Raw genomic sequence first — 17,797 nt, forward strand, 5'->3', positions numbered from 1 at the left:
TTTCTTATTTTAAGTTGTTCATTATTAGAATAATTTTATAACATATTGTGATTTTTTTTCAGAAATTACCGGCTTTCTTTTGCATGCATGCAATGCCATTGAGAGGAATAAGGGTTAGTTTGGTTTTTCGGTGTGACAATTCTATACCTTTTGCATTGCATGGATAGCAGATGATGAAGCTTATTTAACAAGAGGATTGTTTGAATTTGCACGAATTCTAAATGTTGATATTTACGATGTTATTTCTCTTGGTTATTGTTACGAGAATGACTCTATATTATATGTGACTAAGAACTAGAATAAATTCAATATTGTTTAAGTAATTTAGTTTTAATATTAGTATTTAATTAAATTATAATTAGAAAATTTTAAATTATTGCCTCAATTTATATATTATGAGTATTTTTTGTGGATGTACTATTTTTAAATAATTTAATAATCAATAAAATGAAGTGGTGCCAGATATATTATTTAAGTTTATTTTTATCCTTTATTTCTTTATTTGTATTTTCATTATATTTGACAAAAAATCTCTACCTAAACATATAGTTTTCGTTGATCTAAACACAATTTAGTTGCCAATAAAAACCGATTTTATCTATAAAAAATAATGAAACATGTATCTTTTGATATTATATTAATATAGTAAGTAGACATTATGATATAATAATATCTTTAATTGTATTATAATTAGCTCATAAATAATGTATGATTATATTATTTTAGGAAACTTTTTTCATTATAATTATATCAAATCAATATTTAATTATGATAAAATATGTTAATTATAATTATATCATAAAATTATAATAATTACGATAGTTATGTTATATATTTTAATTATTTATGTAAGTAAATAAACTAAAAAACAATCAAATCAAATCATGATGGTAAATAAATAATATAGAATAATAGTATACATTTAATTGCATTATAATTAGCTCATGAATAATGTATGATTATATTATTTTAGAAAAATATTTTTATTATAATTAATATAGATAACATATATACTTAATAAATATCTTTATTAAATTAATTATAACGATTAATACAAGATAATCTCATAAGTATAACCTAATTATAGCAAGAATTTTCATAAAAATAATTGACTACTAATTTGAATATAATTGATATAGTTAAATTGATACAACTGATAAGATTGAGAATATGTAGCAATTATAGCAATTATTATATCAATTATAATAATAATTTACGTGACTTCATATACAATAATTTTTGAATTATAGTTGTCATATAATTATACTTGAATATTATTTAATTTTAGATGTTTTATAGGTAATATTCATTATCACATGAATTATCATCATTACTCAATAATAATAATAATAATAATAATAATAATAATAATAATAATAATAATAATAATAATAATTTTGAATTTATATAATTAATACAATTGATATAGTTCTAATTCTCATTCATATGTAATAATTTTATTAGTATGTATTCACAGTTTTAATCAATATATAATAATAATAATAATATTATATGGATATAAAATTTATTAGTTAACAAATTGTATTTAGCTTATGAATTTTTATTTTCTATTGAAATTTTTAATTATTAGTGATTTTATTTTTTATATTTACAGTAAAATTTGACTATAAAAAAATTAGTTTTGATTGTTTCCTATTTATTTATTTACAATCATAATTAAATTTGATATAATTATAGTAATATAAAGCTGCTTCATATATAGTAATAATATTATAAAAAATATTATTGCACGATTGTAGAATAAAAAATAATCATATATATAAAATAAAATAATTATAACAAAAAAATTAATACATGTGATTTAAATATTTTTAATAGCTGGTAACATGGAGTTTAACAAAATATAATTTATATATATATATATATATATATATATATATAGAATTATTTAACAAAATTAATATATACGTATATATAAATAAAAAAATTATTATGATTTCTGAAAATTATACATGAATTTTTTTTCTCAAATAAATTTATTTTAATTATATTACAATTAGCTCATGAATAATGCATGATTATATTAATTTAAGAAAATATCTTCATTATAACTATATCAAATTAATATTTAATGAGTTATTAAACTACTTATAAATCATCGATATTTTTAATCATTCTAATTATATCAATTGATATAGTTCTAATTCTCATTAAGTGCAATAATTTTATTAGGAGATAATTGATGCATACATTAATAGTGATCCATTTAATTTGATATCAATTAGTGGATAATAATAATAATAATAATAATAATAATAATAATAATAATAATAATAATAATAATAATAATAATAATAATAATAATAAAATCTACACTGTACATGCATTATATTTTAAAAAGGTAAAATATATTTTAAAAAATTAGAGTATTAATAATCAATTATGATTAATATCAATATCAATAATTAATTTTTATAATTATTTTTTGTATTACTAAAGGCTACATATAGTATTTTTCTTTTTTGTAGAATAAAAAAGATTGTGATTCATAACATTTTTGTAAAGTTATATCCTATGGACACAAGATTAATTAGATAACAAATTGAATTTTAATTAATATATTTTATTTTTTGCTAATATTTTTTCATTAATTATTTTACTTTTTATATTTACAGTAATATTGAATGAAAAAAAGAAAAAAAAAATATTGAATGTTATCTATTTTATTTATTTAGATTCATAATTAAATTTGATATAATTATAGCAAGTATCTAGGATTAATAATAATATGACAATATAATTTTAAATTGTATAACATAATAAAAAAATGTAGCAATTTACGTATGCTTCCTATATAGCAATAATATTATATATGTTTATATATCTCCTCTTTTAGCTCTTTCCTAAAAATATTGGCATATAATTAATGTCGATAATAGTGAATTGTTACAATTATTTATCATCTAGAAAATTCGTACCTTAGACATAGAACTTCTTCTATTTATTATTTTTCATACCTAAAGGATACTAACTACGATTCTACCAACAGTATTATTACCTATGATAGATTATGTAATGAAAAAGTTTGAAAAATAAAGGCAAGAATTATAAGGTTATGAAAAGTCTCATCCAAATTTGACAAGAACAATACGACTTACATAAAAATGGTTCTTATGGATAATAAGGTAAGTTGATTATTTTGCATGATTCTTTCAAGTGATGCTAGGTCCATTTTATAAATATTTTTTGCTTATATTTTAAGTTTATTTGATAAATAAACCCTTGCACGAATTAAAGACAGTGCGATTTTATAGATTTATAAGTGTGTGCTAATAGCCTTTATATTTAATTTGTTTTAGAGTGTGATAATAGCCAATATATTTATTAGTAGATTTAACTATTACTATATTATTTATGATCACATTCAGTATATATGTCTAATTTATTGAAGAAAATAGATTATTAAATTCGATTAATAACTATTTTAGAGTTAATCCAATTAATACTAAATTAAAAAAAACAAACAATGCATAACATATTAATTTTTTATTAATCAAATTATTATAATTTAAATTAAATTTAAAAAATAATTTAAAATTATAATTTCAATCTTATCACGTGCATGGCACGGGTAATTAGACTTGTAATAACTAATTAATGACTACAAATCACAAAACTTACTAACTCTCTAGCACTCCTCTTATATAAAAGCAACTACATATAAGCTTTCACCTTAGTTAAAATGACAACTTAATTAGGTCAATACCACCAATTGGTGGTGATGGTGCTTTTTAAAAAATATATATATATACTCCTTTGCTCTTCAAAATAAATAAAAATAGTAAAATACATTCAGCTACTCTATATACATTTTTTCAAAAAAAAAAAAACTTCTTTATTAAGTAACAATTAATACTTTAAACCATGTTGTTAATTTTATTATATTTTGTTTCCAATATGTAGTTGAGATCATCATCATCTTTAAATTGAATAAATTCTTGCTTGTTTTAACATATATAGCATGCATCTTAGTTTTTCACTTGACAAAGTGTTACCAAAAATGAAATTTTGGCAGTTGACATTATTTAATGGGTAAAATATTAAATTAATCTTCTATGTTTGGAAGTAATTTTGTTTTGATTTTTAAGGTTTAAAGTATCTTATTATATTTGAATTCAAAAAAAAGTTTCATTTAGCTTTAATGTAGTTCTTATCATGAAGTTAAAGTTAAATAATTTACGAAATGTCTTACGTGATAGCAGTGCAAGAACAAAGTCGATAATTTAGAGAACAAGTACAAGTTTCAGAGGTACAAAATCAACAATGGATCCATCAATTAATATATTTATTTATCGTTCTCCTTAGTTCTATAAAAAATATTTCGTTTAAATTATAAGAAAAATGATAAATAAATATATTGATACATCCATGGTTAATTTTGTGTCTTTAGAGCTTGTACTTATTCTTTAGATTATTGACCTTGTTCTTGTACTGCTGTTACGTAAGATATTTCATTAATTATTTAACTTTGATATCACGATAAAATTATATATAAAAATTAAATAAAATTTTTTTGAATTTAAATATAATACTTTAAACCTTAAAAACTAAATAGAATTACGCCAAAACGTAAGTAATTAATTTAATATTTTATTCTTAATTAATTAATGGATGCATATATGGATGGTGGAATATTTATACAAGTGGATGCAATAAAAAATTAATAATTTGCGCTTTAATTTCTTGATTCGATTAGGTTCTCTAGATAGAGTCTGCTAATAAGACTAGCTAGCTATGTTGCTTATCCAAGTGTCTGAATAAAATAGTGACAAATAGATTTAAACGTGACATTTAAAGATAAGATAAAAGGAATATAAAATAGTATAAATTAAACTGGTGAAATTCAACAAGGATTATTTGATGAACGTAACTACTACAAGATATATGATACCAACTTTATAATTTTGTCCACTATATTAATATTTGGTGTATCCATGCACGATTAATGAATCATTTGTATACCAGTGCATTTACAGGCCCCGTGCCGATATTGAAGAATAAAATCCGATGAATGAACATAAATATATCAGTGGCAAAAAGGAACAGTGATTGCCCTATTCTTTCGTTGGTGAATTTTAGTATACAAAGCAAAAAGTCATATAGATTTAAAAATTTGTTTACACCACATTTTTTAAAGCTACACTTTTCACTTTAAACCGTAACTCTTTACAAAGAAAAGCGTCACCTAATGGAAAAAAGTAAATTAAAAGATTTAAGAGAAGAAATAATTAAGTTATCAAAATTAATAGATCAAAAATTAATGATTTTAACTAATATTAACTGTAATGATACCGAATTCTTAAAATCAATACAAAATAATTTTTCTCAAAATCTTTATTTTACTATAAGTTTTATTGAAGGACTTCAAAGGCCTGAAAAAACTTATTTTTCACACAGAATTTCTAAGAAATGTTACCATGAAAATGATTCTCCACATCTTTATCATACTTTTAACCCACAATTAAATTCTATAGTAGATATGCTTGAAGAAATATTAGTATCCATAAAATTTCAAAGAAATAAGGAAAAAGAGAATCCCAAAGAAGAAAAATTTCAAAATATAATCAACATAACAGATTTAAAAGTAAAACCATCACTAAAATTATGAATATTGAGGAAAAATTAGAAGAAGTTACAATGTTTTTTAAACAATTAAAAATGGCTCAAGAAAATAATATTATGGAACAAGGATTTCAAATAGAAGAAGAATTAGTAAATTCTGAAAATATAGAAAATGAAGAACATATCCTAGATTATTCAAGTGACGAAGAACCAGCAATTCCAATACAAGTAAAAAATGAAGCTGGAACATCTAAAGATAATCAATCTCAATTTAAATGGGAAACAGGTTTTGGTAATTATGCTTTTAAAAAAGGGTTTATAAATAAAGATTCAAAATATACAAAAATACCATCAAAATACGTTCCTAAAATCCAGGAAATGGAAGGAGAAAGAATGCTTGATTTAGACTGTAAAAAGAATGAAAAAGAAATTTTCGAAAATTGGTTGAATTCCTTTTTATTAGAAGCTTTTACTAATCCAAAGCTTAGTGATTTGTCTGGAAGAGATATTTGGAATTACATAGGGTTTCATACTAAAGGAACTATAAGAGATTATATGACATCAATAGAAAACCAAATAATAGAAGATTTAGCAACAAAAATAACAGCTTATGATAAGATATTATATATAATGATGATTCTATATAAAGAATTTTTTGGAAAAAATATTATAGATCATAGACAAGAAGTCTATAATAAAGAATATCAAGAAGCAAAAAACCATTTAGCTAATATTCAGATATATGATCTATGTAATGTGGAATCTTATATATGTGAATATAGAATACATTATTACAAATTAAAAGAAGAAGATAAAAATCATTATCTTAGTATGTATATAACAAAACTTTCATATCCTGCTAATGAATTTATAATGGGAAGATTTATAAGAGAAATAAATAGAGGGACAATTGAAAATAATTTTGGTGGAGCAACCTCTGCAATAAGAGAGAAAATAAAATAACGTTGTATGCAAGAAGCGACTCAAAAAAGATTTGCAAATATAATTAGAATTTGCTGCCAGGATAATGAAGAGATACCTCAAAAATATGGTCTTAATAAAAACCTTCAAAGAAAAAGAAAATATCAATTTAGAAAAAGAAAATACTATCCAAACTGGAGAAAAAAAGGTATTTTAGGAAGGAAAATAACAATAAAAACAAAAGACAAAAAAATAACTGTTGCCCAAATAAAAAAGAAAATTGTAAGTGTTGGTATTGCCAAGAAAAAGGACACTATGCAAATGAATGTCCAAAAAAGAGGGATAAAAAGAATCTTACTAAACAAATAGAAATTGTTAAGTCTTGTTTCATGGAACCATTAGAGGAATCTGATGATAACTTAGACTATATTTTTGAATATGTCTCAGAAACAAACTCAGAGATTGAGTAATAATGCCACATTTATTACTATAAAAATAACAGAAAAGTTTATAAATGCTTTCATAGATTCTGGGGCAACACAATGCTTTGCTAGTTCAAATATAAAACTTGATTGGAAAAAATTAAAGAAACCATTAAGAGTTAGAATAGCTGACAAATCAATACATAAAATTGACCAAAAAGCAGAGATGGCTGAAATTTTTATTCAAAATTATAGGTTCATTGTTCCATCTATATATATGTTAGATTCTGGAATGGATTTTATCATAGGAAATAACTTTTTAAAGCTATATCATCCATTCATTCAAGAATTAACATATATAGTTTTAAAAGCTCCACACGATTCTTCAATAAATCAAAAATCGAAACGTATAAAAATACCAACCACTACTATAGATAAGATTCTAAAATTTAAAATATTTTCTATATTAGAGACATGTTATTTAAATTTATACTTTCAGATAAAAATTCCAAAAAATAATCTTGAAACAAAGATAGAAGAACTTCTGGATGAAATTTGTGCTGAAAATCCTTTAGATATTAAAAATACAAATAACGAATTAATAAGCATTAAATTAAAAGACCCTACAAAAGAGATAAATGTTCCAAATAAAATTTCTTATTCCGCAAGAGATAGAGAAGAGTTCTCATTAGAATGTAAAGATCTTTTGGAAAAAGGAATTATAAGATTAAGTAAAAGTCCTCATGCGGCTCCAGCCTTTTATGTCAAAAACAATAATGAAATTAAAAGGGGAAAACGAAGAATGGTTATTAACTATAAGAAGATGAATGAAGCAACTATTGGTGATGCTCATAAACTTCCAAGAAAAGATTCTATTTTAGAAAAAATCAAAGGAGCAACTTGGTTTTCATCTCTTGATGCAAAATCAGGATATTGGCAACTTCGTTTAGACGAAGAAACAAAGAAATTAACTGCTTTTACTTGCCCAACAAAAGAATCAACAAGTGTGTTGCTCTATGAATGGAATGTATTACCATTCGGATTAAAACAAGCCCCAAGTATTTATCAAAGATTTATGGAAGAAAATCTAAAAGAGTTAAATGAATTTGTTTTAGTGTACATTGATGATATACTAGTTTTTACAAAACAAGATAAAGAAGATCATCTTCAAAAATTATTAATAGTTTTAGAAAGATGTAAAGAAAAAGGATTAGTTCTTAGCAAAAAAAAAGCAAGAATAGCAAAACAAGAAATAGAGTTTCTTGGATTAATTCTATCCACCCAAGGAAAGCTAAAACTTCAACCAAATGTTCTAGAAAAGGTAAATTTATTTCCTAATAAAATAGAAGATAGAAAATAATTACAAAGATTTTTGGGGTGTATAAATTATATTTCTGATCAAGGATTTTTAAAGAATATAACAGAATACACTAAAAGCTTATTTCCAAAAATAAGTACTAAAAAAGAATGGAAATGGAATGAAAAAGATAGTATGCAAATTCAAAGAATTAAAGAATTATGTGAAAAACTTCCAGAACTTTATATTCCAGAAGAAAATGACTACTTAATAGTAGAAACAGATGCCTCAGACATAACCTGGTCAGGATGTCTAAAAGCTAAGAAAGCTATAAAAAGCTTGGAACAAGAAAAAGAATCACTAAATTCTAAATATTCCCCAAAGGAATTACTTTGCAGGTATATTTCAGGGACTTTTACTCCAACAGAACAGAGATATACCACTCATGAAAAGGAAACTCTAGCAGCAATTAAATCTCTTAAAAAATGGAAAATTGATTTACTACCCAGAGAATTTACATTAAGGACAGATTCAAGTTACCTAACAGGTTTTATACGATATAATTTAAAAGTTGATTATAATCATGGACGATTGGTAAGATGGCAATTATTTTTACAATATCCAATAAAAATTGAATATATTAAGGGTGACAAAAATGTTATTGCAGATACATTAACGAGAGAATGGATTTCGTCTACAACGCATTAGATCAAGAAATTCAAAAATATGAACAAGAACTCAAAAAGTGCAAGCATTGTCAGCAAATAAGGACACAGATCCAATCCCTCAAGAAGGCCATTGAAGCAATGAAATTAACACAACAAGCAAAACCATCAGAGTTCAGCCAGCTAAGCGTGGTGGACAAATCAGGTGAAGAAAAAATTTCAGAAAATAAAACAATTGCTGAAATCATTAAAAAATCCACCCAAGATAAAAAATATTATGTAATTTATAATGGCCCCATGAAAGGAGTATATGATGCCTGGGAAAAAGCAGCACCATTCACACATCAATCAAGGATAATTCATAAAGGAGGGTTTCTAACACTGGAAGAGGCAAAGGAATCTTTCAGGGAATATGAAGCTCTCCATCCAGAGCAAACCCTAAAAAGAGCAGATAAAGCTCCAATTCAAACCCAGAGAACAGGGATAATAAGAAACATTCCTACAAGGGCTGAAATCAAGGAAAAGAAAAGGGTCTGTAGATCAAATCTTAGAGAAATCCTTAACATAGTCCTGAATTGGACTGAAGAAAAAAGGGCAATTTTGGGATATTATCATATTGCCAAAGAACAACTAACAAAACTGGTTATATTTCCAGATGCTTCCCCATCGGACACCTATCAGTTTTTCCAGTATGGATTGATTGATACAATTTTAATTTTTAATGATCTAAAAATTATTAGTGAGTTTCCTGTAGGATTTGTTGATGCAGTAAAGAGATTTAAAAATATGACTGACAATGTAAATCCAAGGGATATATCCCTAAAATTTACAAACAGTCAACCTATTTTTAATGAAGAAGAAGAATGCTTGGTTCCAGCACACCAAGAAATATTCATGTCCGTCTTTTCAGGAAATTTTCAACCAATTGATCAGATTCAAGACTTAACAATTTACAGTCATGAAGGAAGACTAGCCAGCACACTAGCAAGGGTCTTCGAAAGAACTCAAAAGATAACAAGGGAATCTCACACAAGAATCAATTATAAAAGCAGAAATATTCTGCTTGTGTCTAGTAAAAGAAATGAAATTGAAGAAAGAGAGATGAGACTCTTGGTAGAGTTTGAATCTGCATTTTACAATCTATCCGGACTCTTAGAAAAACTCCCTGAAGGGATAAAAAGGAATCTCTGCTATTTGATAAAAAACAGAGAAGACCACAAGTGCCAGCTATGTGTCTCAGAAATATCTGAAGAAAGCAATAATGAAATAGGATCCACCCACATGATAAAAGAAGAAGACAGCTCATCCACCCACATAAAAGAAGAGGACAGCGCATCTGAAGCATCTCTCGACATTATTGCATAATGACGTAAGCGCTTAGGTCATAGAGCACCAACAATGTAGCTGGTGCAAGATAATAAACAATGACGTAAGCAATGACGTCATAAGAAGGGTAAGTATGGGAATTGTCCATCAGACCCAACCATTATAAATAGATTGCTTAGGCAATTGTAGAAGACATCAGAAAACAGAAAGCAGGAGGCTAAGAGTACTCATATGCTAGGAGAGCAAGGAGGAAGCTGCCGAGGCGATTCTGTAGTCTGAAAAAAGAATTCCCTTAGGAAAAAATAGTTTTAAACTCCCCTCTGGAGTTAATATCTATAATCTCCCCTCTGGAGATAAAAACATCTTATGTAAAATATACTAAATAAAGGAAGTTTTTCTCCAGAAAGGTACGCCTTTATCCTAATCTCTTAGTTATGAATTATTTAGAAAGTTTAGAATTAACGGAAGAATCTGATTATTATAGATTATCTGCCTTATTAGATAATGAAAAACAGGCTGTTCTAAAAACAGAATTAAATCTCAAATCAAATGAAAATTTTAATAAACAAAATCTTTTAAAAGAAGTTTTTAATAGAAAAAATATAATATACTATGAAAAAATTCAACTTGAAGCCCCTATAAAGATAAAATCCGCCAATGGAGAACTTGAAATAGCTTTGATAAATGATGAAGAATTGAGTAAACAGATTGAGAAAATTAAGGATCAACAAAAAAGATCTAAAATTGGATGGATTCATATTAGTACTATACAAGTCTTAATTAAATCTACATATATGAAAGGAATTAATTCACCAATAAGCTTAACAATCTGTGATAAAAGAATTACTGATGACCCAATAGATCAAATAATTGGAATTGTTCATGGAAACTTGGCAAACGTAAATGTTAAATTCAATGCCCATCTTGGATACGCTATACCTTTATCAACTGAAAATTTTGGAAGATCTATAAGCTTAGCTTATAAATTTCACAGAAAGAATCTAATGGAACAAGATGATGAACCATTTTCAATTACATATGCAATAAATTATGCTTTAACAAATAGCCATCATAGTATAATATTTAAAAATAGAGAAAGAATTTATGTTGATGAATTATTTCAGAAAATTGTAAAAACAGAAATACCAAAATATAAAGCTATTGAAAACCCAGTTCTATTATTAAAAGAACCATCAGGCAAATTAGTTTCATCGAATTTTCAAATAAGAGAATCTAAAATTAATAGCCCTTTAAGTTTATCTAAGTTAAAAATTAAAGAAGAAAATTCTGAAATAAAAGAACTAACAAAAAAGGTCGAAAAATTAAATGATACCCTAAACACTAAATTATGACAATAAATAAAGAAGAAATATATGTAACTTATCGAGACAAGAAACAAGAGCTATTTGAAAGAAAAAATTGTTTGAATTATTTACAGTTTTCTGAAATAAATCAAAGAGCATTTGAAACCCTAAAAATAATCTATGACAAGTTGAAAAGAGAAGTTGAAGAGCTAGAGAAATTAATAGAATCTTTAGAAAATAATGATGAATCAATGATAGAGTTTGCAGAAATTTTAAAATAAATAATGAAGCATAAAAAGATTGAAAAACCAGAAAATAAAATAAAAAGAAATAGGACGAGAAAATTAAAAGGTAAAATAAAGGAGTATAAAAGGGAATTAAACAATCTTCAGATTGAAATTGATGATCTCATAATAAAAAGGATAGAAATAAGAATAAATATAAACAAGTTGGAATTAAACTTAAAAAATTTATAAATGCATGGAAAACCATATTATGACTTAAAAGAATTAAAGTTGTTGAAAGAAAAAATGGAGAATGAAATTGAAAAATTAAACAGATATTTAGAAACAGGAGAAACTGTAGAAATAAAAGAAGTTATTGAAGATTTGAGAAATTATATTAAAGAAAAAGACAAACAGATAAAAAATTTTATATACAATAATCCATGCAAAAAATAATATTATAAATTAAAACAAGATTAAAAAATTATGAATCAAAACATCAAAGACTAGTAATAACTGCAAGAGAAATAGTAGAAATGGTCAATACTTTTTATCAAAATCCTTTAAATAAAGCACCTATACAAATTATAAACTTATTCAAAGTAAAATATGAAGAATTAATAGAAATTTCAAAAAAGAAATTAAAAGAAAAGCCAGAAATTAAAAATTGGTATCAGAGCCAAGTTAACGATTAAGGGTAACACTTTTTCTTTAAGCAACACTTTTAGTAATACACTTTTAAATCAATAAAAAACAAAAATCTGTAAATCTGTACCAAAACACATCTGTACACTAGATGGACCCTTCTTTCATTTCATGCGTACATTAATAACTCCACCATTTACAAAATGGCTTAAATATACTAATAAATTTTTTTTTAATCAAAAGGAGTTCAACACACAGAGTGGAGTAATGAAAGAGCTACAAGAAATAACAATATCTAATAAACTAATTTGTAGTCATCTTTAGCATAGTCATCAACAATTAAAGGGGTCACCACCATTTCATTTCTCAGAGTATCTAATCGATCTGTTTATAATGTCCTTCGCGCTTGAAGTATTATCTCGAAAGAGCCTACTATTCCTTTTTAACCAGATTGTCCAGATAACCGCAAAGAACCCAATAAATCACATCTTTCTATCTACCTTCTTTACAGATACATTCGTCCAGCTTTCAAAGTGATTTTTTAGTGTACCTGAAAAGCTCCACCTTCGTCCAAAGGCCAGCAACCAAGTATACCACACCTGCTATGTGATCTTGCAATCGAAGAACAAATAAAAAGCAGTTTCCTCAGCCTTACCGCATAGCACACACCTACTGATTCATACTGATCAATAACCTGTAATCTACATAGTCGATCCTCAGTATTCACCCTTCTGATCAAGATAAATCAAGTAAACAGCTCAATCCTCGGAGGGAGAAACCTTTTCCAAACCTTATCTTTAAGAGAAAAAAAACCTTATCTTAATTATTAATTAAGAAATGTTATAATCATGTCAAGTAGCAGAGATGTTGGATCAATTAAGTTAATAATTGGGGTTCGAATTCATCCTTGTACATGCAACAATCCATTGGCCAGCAGTAAATTTTTAAATGGAGCTCACGGCGAATTAGTTCTTGACCTGCCGGATTGAAAGATATTGTAGAAAACAAAAAAAAATTAAGTTAAAAATTATAATTATTAATTAATAAGTGAAAAGTAACACTTATTATTTAAATTATTTAGACATTATTAAGTGCTATAATAATTCAATTTAAGTTTGATTAGATTGATCGATTCTATCATGAAGACAAAGTGCTCACGAAGCAAAGGGGCAATATCAAAAGCAGGAGTAGATAGAGTTCTTGTCGACAAATAACTTTTCCATACCTTTTTTAATTTATACATTAACTTGAATAATAATTAATTAATTTTACACCAAAAAAGGGTGCCAAAAATAAATCCAACAAAAAGAAAAAAAACGAATCAAACTCAAATGAATGAACAAGAGGTGACTGAGAAAGGTTCATAATAATTAAGGGGTATTAAATTTGACTTATTTTAGGTAAGAATCTTTGAGATGTTGTATGTGCGTTCCTTTAATTTAATTCCAATCAATCCCACAATTATTCAGAACGCCTTCCAATGAAGCCAAAGGCCAAGGTACTGTGCATGTAACTTATGCGTTTTCAATCCCAACATACATCTCCCTTTCTTTCTTGCATACTCCACTTCCACTTTTCAATTCTCATATAAACGAGGAATCCATTATAACTTTCACCCTAGCTAGCTAATACTTTATATATTTATATTATTGTTAGATTTTATTTTTTCAGTCTATTTTGTGGATTAATTATTTTATATTAGATCATTCTAGTATGATTCGGTTACCGTGATTATTCTATACATTAATAAAATTCTTCTAATAACTAATAAGCAGGGACGGATGTACTCAATAGATAGTAGGGGCAACTGCCCCAGTAAAATTAAAAAAATTAATGAGTAATTTTTAGAAAAATATTTAATCTGTTCTACTATTCAATTAATTTTGACCCACGTATCCTCTAAATTTCTAATCTTTCTCCTTCTCTCCTTTTTTAATTTTGTTTTTCTGCTCCAGCCTTCAATTCTAACGCTTTTAAACTCCAGCAGTTCAGGTCTAGCCCTCCAGAGTTACTGTTGTCTGCCGCCACTCGCTCACTCCGCCACTAACGCTTCCAGGCTCCGTCAATTTCTCCTTGCATCACCGCGTACCGCGTCTGGTTCTGCCGCTGCGTTCCTTTGGCGTATGGTTTTGTCTTCTTCTTCTTCCTCGGTCTTTACAACTTCAATCATCGACTGGTTCTGTCTTCTTGTTCCTTCGGGTTTCAGCGTCTGGTTCTGTCTTCAACAGTTCAGGGTGCGGGACTGCGGGGTGCCGCTGGTTCTGCCGTTGAGTCCTGGCTCCTGATCCTGGGTGCCGTTGGTTCTGTTGTTGGGTGTTGCACGGTTGTTAGGTTCTGCCTCGTGGAGTTTAGGGTTCTGCAGTTCTGCAGTTCACTCTTGCCTCTTGGTACATACATTCGTGATTCATGAATAATGATTGTTAATTACTTTTTGTTAATTGCCTCTTGAATTCTACAGTTTAGTTCTATGATTCTATCTACGTAATTGTTGCTGTTAGAATTTAGAAATCAATTTTGTTGCTGTTGAAATTTAGTTCATTAGTTGTTGTTGTTGGAATTTAGAAATCAATTTGTTGTTGCTGTTAGAATTTTGTTGCAATTTAGTTCATTAAATGTTGCTGTTGGAATTTAGAAATCAATTGGAATGACACATGATTATCAATTTTGTATATATAATTTTATACTGTATTTTTTAATTTGTGTAGAATTGTGAATTATTTATATTAGTCAATTAACTTAGGTTTATAATTTTATCCCATTAATAATAGAGAAATATTTTAAAAGAACTTCATTATTGGAGGTTGGATCTCAAAACAATTCTTTGACCTCTTCTTATCAAATTCACTTGACAGCCACAATTGATTGTATTAGATTTTTTTACGATAAGGATTGGCCTTTCGTAGTAACGATGAGATAGATGATTCTGTTAATCAATGATATCTATTGAAACTTCTAAACTTTCTTGCGCAACATAATGAAGAGATTGATCGTACTTTTAAAAATGCTCGTGAAAATCTTAAACTAAGAGCACCCTTAATTCAGAAAGATATTGTAAGTGAAACGACAAAAATTATTGTTAATAATCTTGGGGATGAATTGTGTACTATTTTGATTGATGAAGCCCGCGACATTTCTATTAAAGAGCAAATGTGAGTTTGTTTAAGGTATGTGAACAAAGAAGGGCAAGTTATGGAGCATTTTTTTGGTCTTGTTCATGTTTCTAATACCAATTCTTTATCTCTAAAATTAGCATTGGAGTCATTATTAGAAACATATAATTTAAGTTTATCAAGAATACGTGGACAAGGATATGATGGTGCAAGTAATATGCAAGGAGAATTTAATGGTTTAAAAACTTTGATATTGAAAGAAAATTCTTATGCTTTCTATGTGCATTGCTTTGCCCACCAATTTCAGTTAGCTCTTGTAATGATTGCAAAAAAAAAAAGTTGAAATCGCTTTACTTTTTAATTTGTTAACCAATTTGTGCAATGTTGTTGGAGCTTTGTGTAAACGATGAGATATGCTTCGTGATAGTCAGATGATTAAGACAATTAAAGCATTACAAAGTGGAGAAATTTCTAGTGGACGTGGTTTGAATCAAGAATTGACTTTAAAAAGAGCTGGAGACACTAGATGGGATTCACACTATAGAACTATGCTTAGATTAATTTCTTTGTTTTCTTCCGTGGTCAATGTTCTTGAATATGTTGAGGAAGATGGAAATAATTCAGAACAAAGAGCTGAAGCATGTCACTTATTGAATGGCATTCAATCTTTTGAATACATTTTTAACTTGTACTTGATGAAAAATATCTTGGGAGTTACTAATGAGTTATCTCAATCGTTACAAAGGAATGATCAAGACATTGTAAATGCTATGGCATTGGTTAAAGTGTCTAAGAAACGGTTGCAAAATATAAAAGATGATGGTTGGTCTCTTTTGCTTGATGAAGTCTCATTGTTTTGTGACAAACATAATATTATTGTTTCAAAAATGAATGATATATTTGTGTCACAAGGAAGATCAAGACGCAAAGCTCAAAAGATCTCAAATTTGCATCATTTTCAAGTTGAGATATTCTATCAAGTAGTTGATAGACAACTTCAAGAACTCAACAATCATTTTACAGAGGTGAATACTGAATTACTTCTTTGTATAGCTTGCTTGAATCCAAAATACTCATTTTTTGCATTTGATAAGGAGAAATTGATCTAATTAGCTCAATTCTATCCATTAGAATTTTCTTCCACTCAACTTTTGGTACTTGATAGTCAACTTGAGAACTTCATATTAGATGTGCATTCTGATGATCAATTCTCAAACTTAAATAGGATTGGTGCTCTTTCTGAGAAATTGGTTGAGACTCGAAAAAATATTATTTATCCTTTAGTATTTCTTCTTTTGAAGTTAGCTTTAGTTTTGCTTGTAATAACTGCATCAATTGAAAGAACCTTTTCTGCTATGAACATTATAAAGAACCGGCTTCGTAACCGTATGGGAGATAAATTTTTAAATGATTGTTTAGTCACATATATAGAAAGAAAGATATTTGATTGTATTGACAATGAAAAGATTATTCAATTTTTTTAAAATATGAAATCCAGAAGAATGGAATTTTAAATTATTTGTTATTATTTTAAATTATTATTTTATTATTTTAATTTATTAGTTAAATAATTTGAAGAGTAATCATGTTTTATAATATTATAGTACAATTATAAAAATTATTATTATATTATATATATATTTTGCCCCTACAAACAAAATTTTCTAGATTCGTCACTGCTAATATGCGCGGTACAAATTATTTTCTCTCCATTGATAGAGAAACGAAACCACAAAACTTTCTTGAGGGTTGTCGGCTTGCCGCTGCCGCCTTAGCTTGGCCGTGGTTCTCCTCCTCCCTGCCCCCTTTCCTTTTTTTTTACCATCTATCATCTTTTTTTTTTTCTGTTTCATAGCCCTTTTTAACTTTCTGTCCACTACCGCCATTCTCCCGCGGGTCACATTTTCACTGCTCCTTTCACCCTTCTTTTTCTTCTCCTCCCCTTTCCAGTTTCTCTAACTCCAATTCTATGTTCTTGTTTTTCTTTCTATTTAAGAGATCCATATCCAGATCTAGATAAAAAAATTCTTTTGTGGTTGTTATCTATTCTTTGTGGTGTATTGCTCCCTTTATGAGTGTTTTAGATATGTTTCTACAGGTTTGGAATGAAGATACAATGAAAAATTTTTTTTCGTTCATGCAGATATTTTTAAATTCGAAAAGCTTTCATGTAAACCCCGCTAAAATCAGTAAATAATTAGTCAATAAATTGAATTTTAATTAAAAAAATTAAAAATGTAAATCTAATATCAAAATAAGATAGAACTCTTCAAAACGAAAATTTTGACACCAATTTTAAA

The 17,797-nt window shown here is 26.9% G+C and overlaps 1 protein-coding gene across 1 annotated transcript; it reads left to right on the forward strand.

The window, feature by feature from the left end:
- Positions 1-15,910: 15,910 nt before the first annotated feature.
- Positions 15,911-16,606, forward strand: LOC130965525 (uncharacterized). The gene has a single exon (XM_057890284.1). It carries the CDS (start codon positions 15,911-15,913, stop codon positions 16,604-16,606), a length of 696 nt encoding a protein of 231 aa, XP_057746267.1.
- The last annotated feature ends 1,191 nt before the right edge of the window (positions 16,607-17,797 follow it).

The sequence above is a fragment of the Arachis stenosperma genome, chromosome 3 (assembly GCF_014773155.1).
Source record: "Arachis stenosperma cultivar V10309 chromosome 3, arast.V10309.gnm1.PFL2, whole genome shotgun sequence".
NCBI lineage: Eukaryota > Viridiplantae > Streptophyta > Magnoliopsida > Fabales > Fabaceae > Arachis > Arachis stenosperma.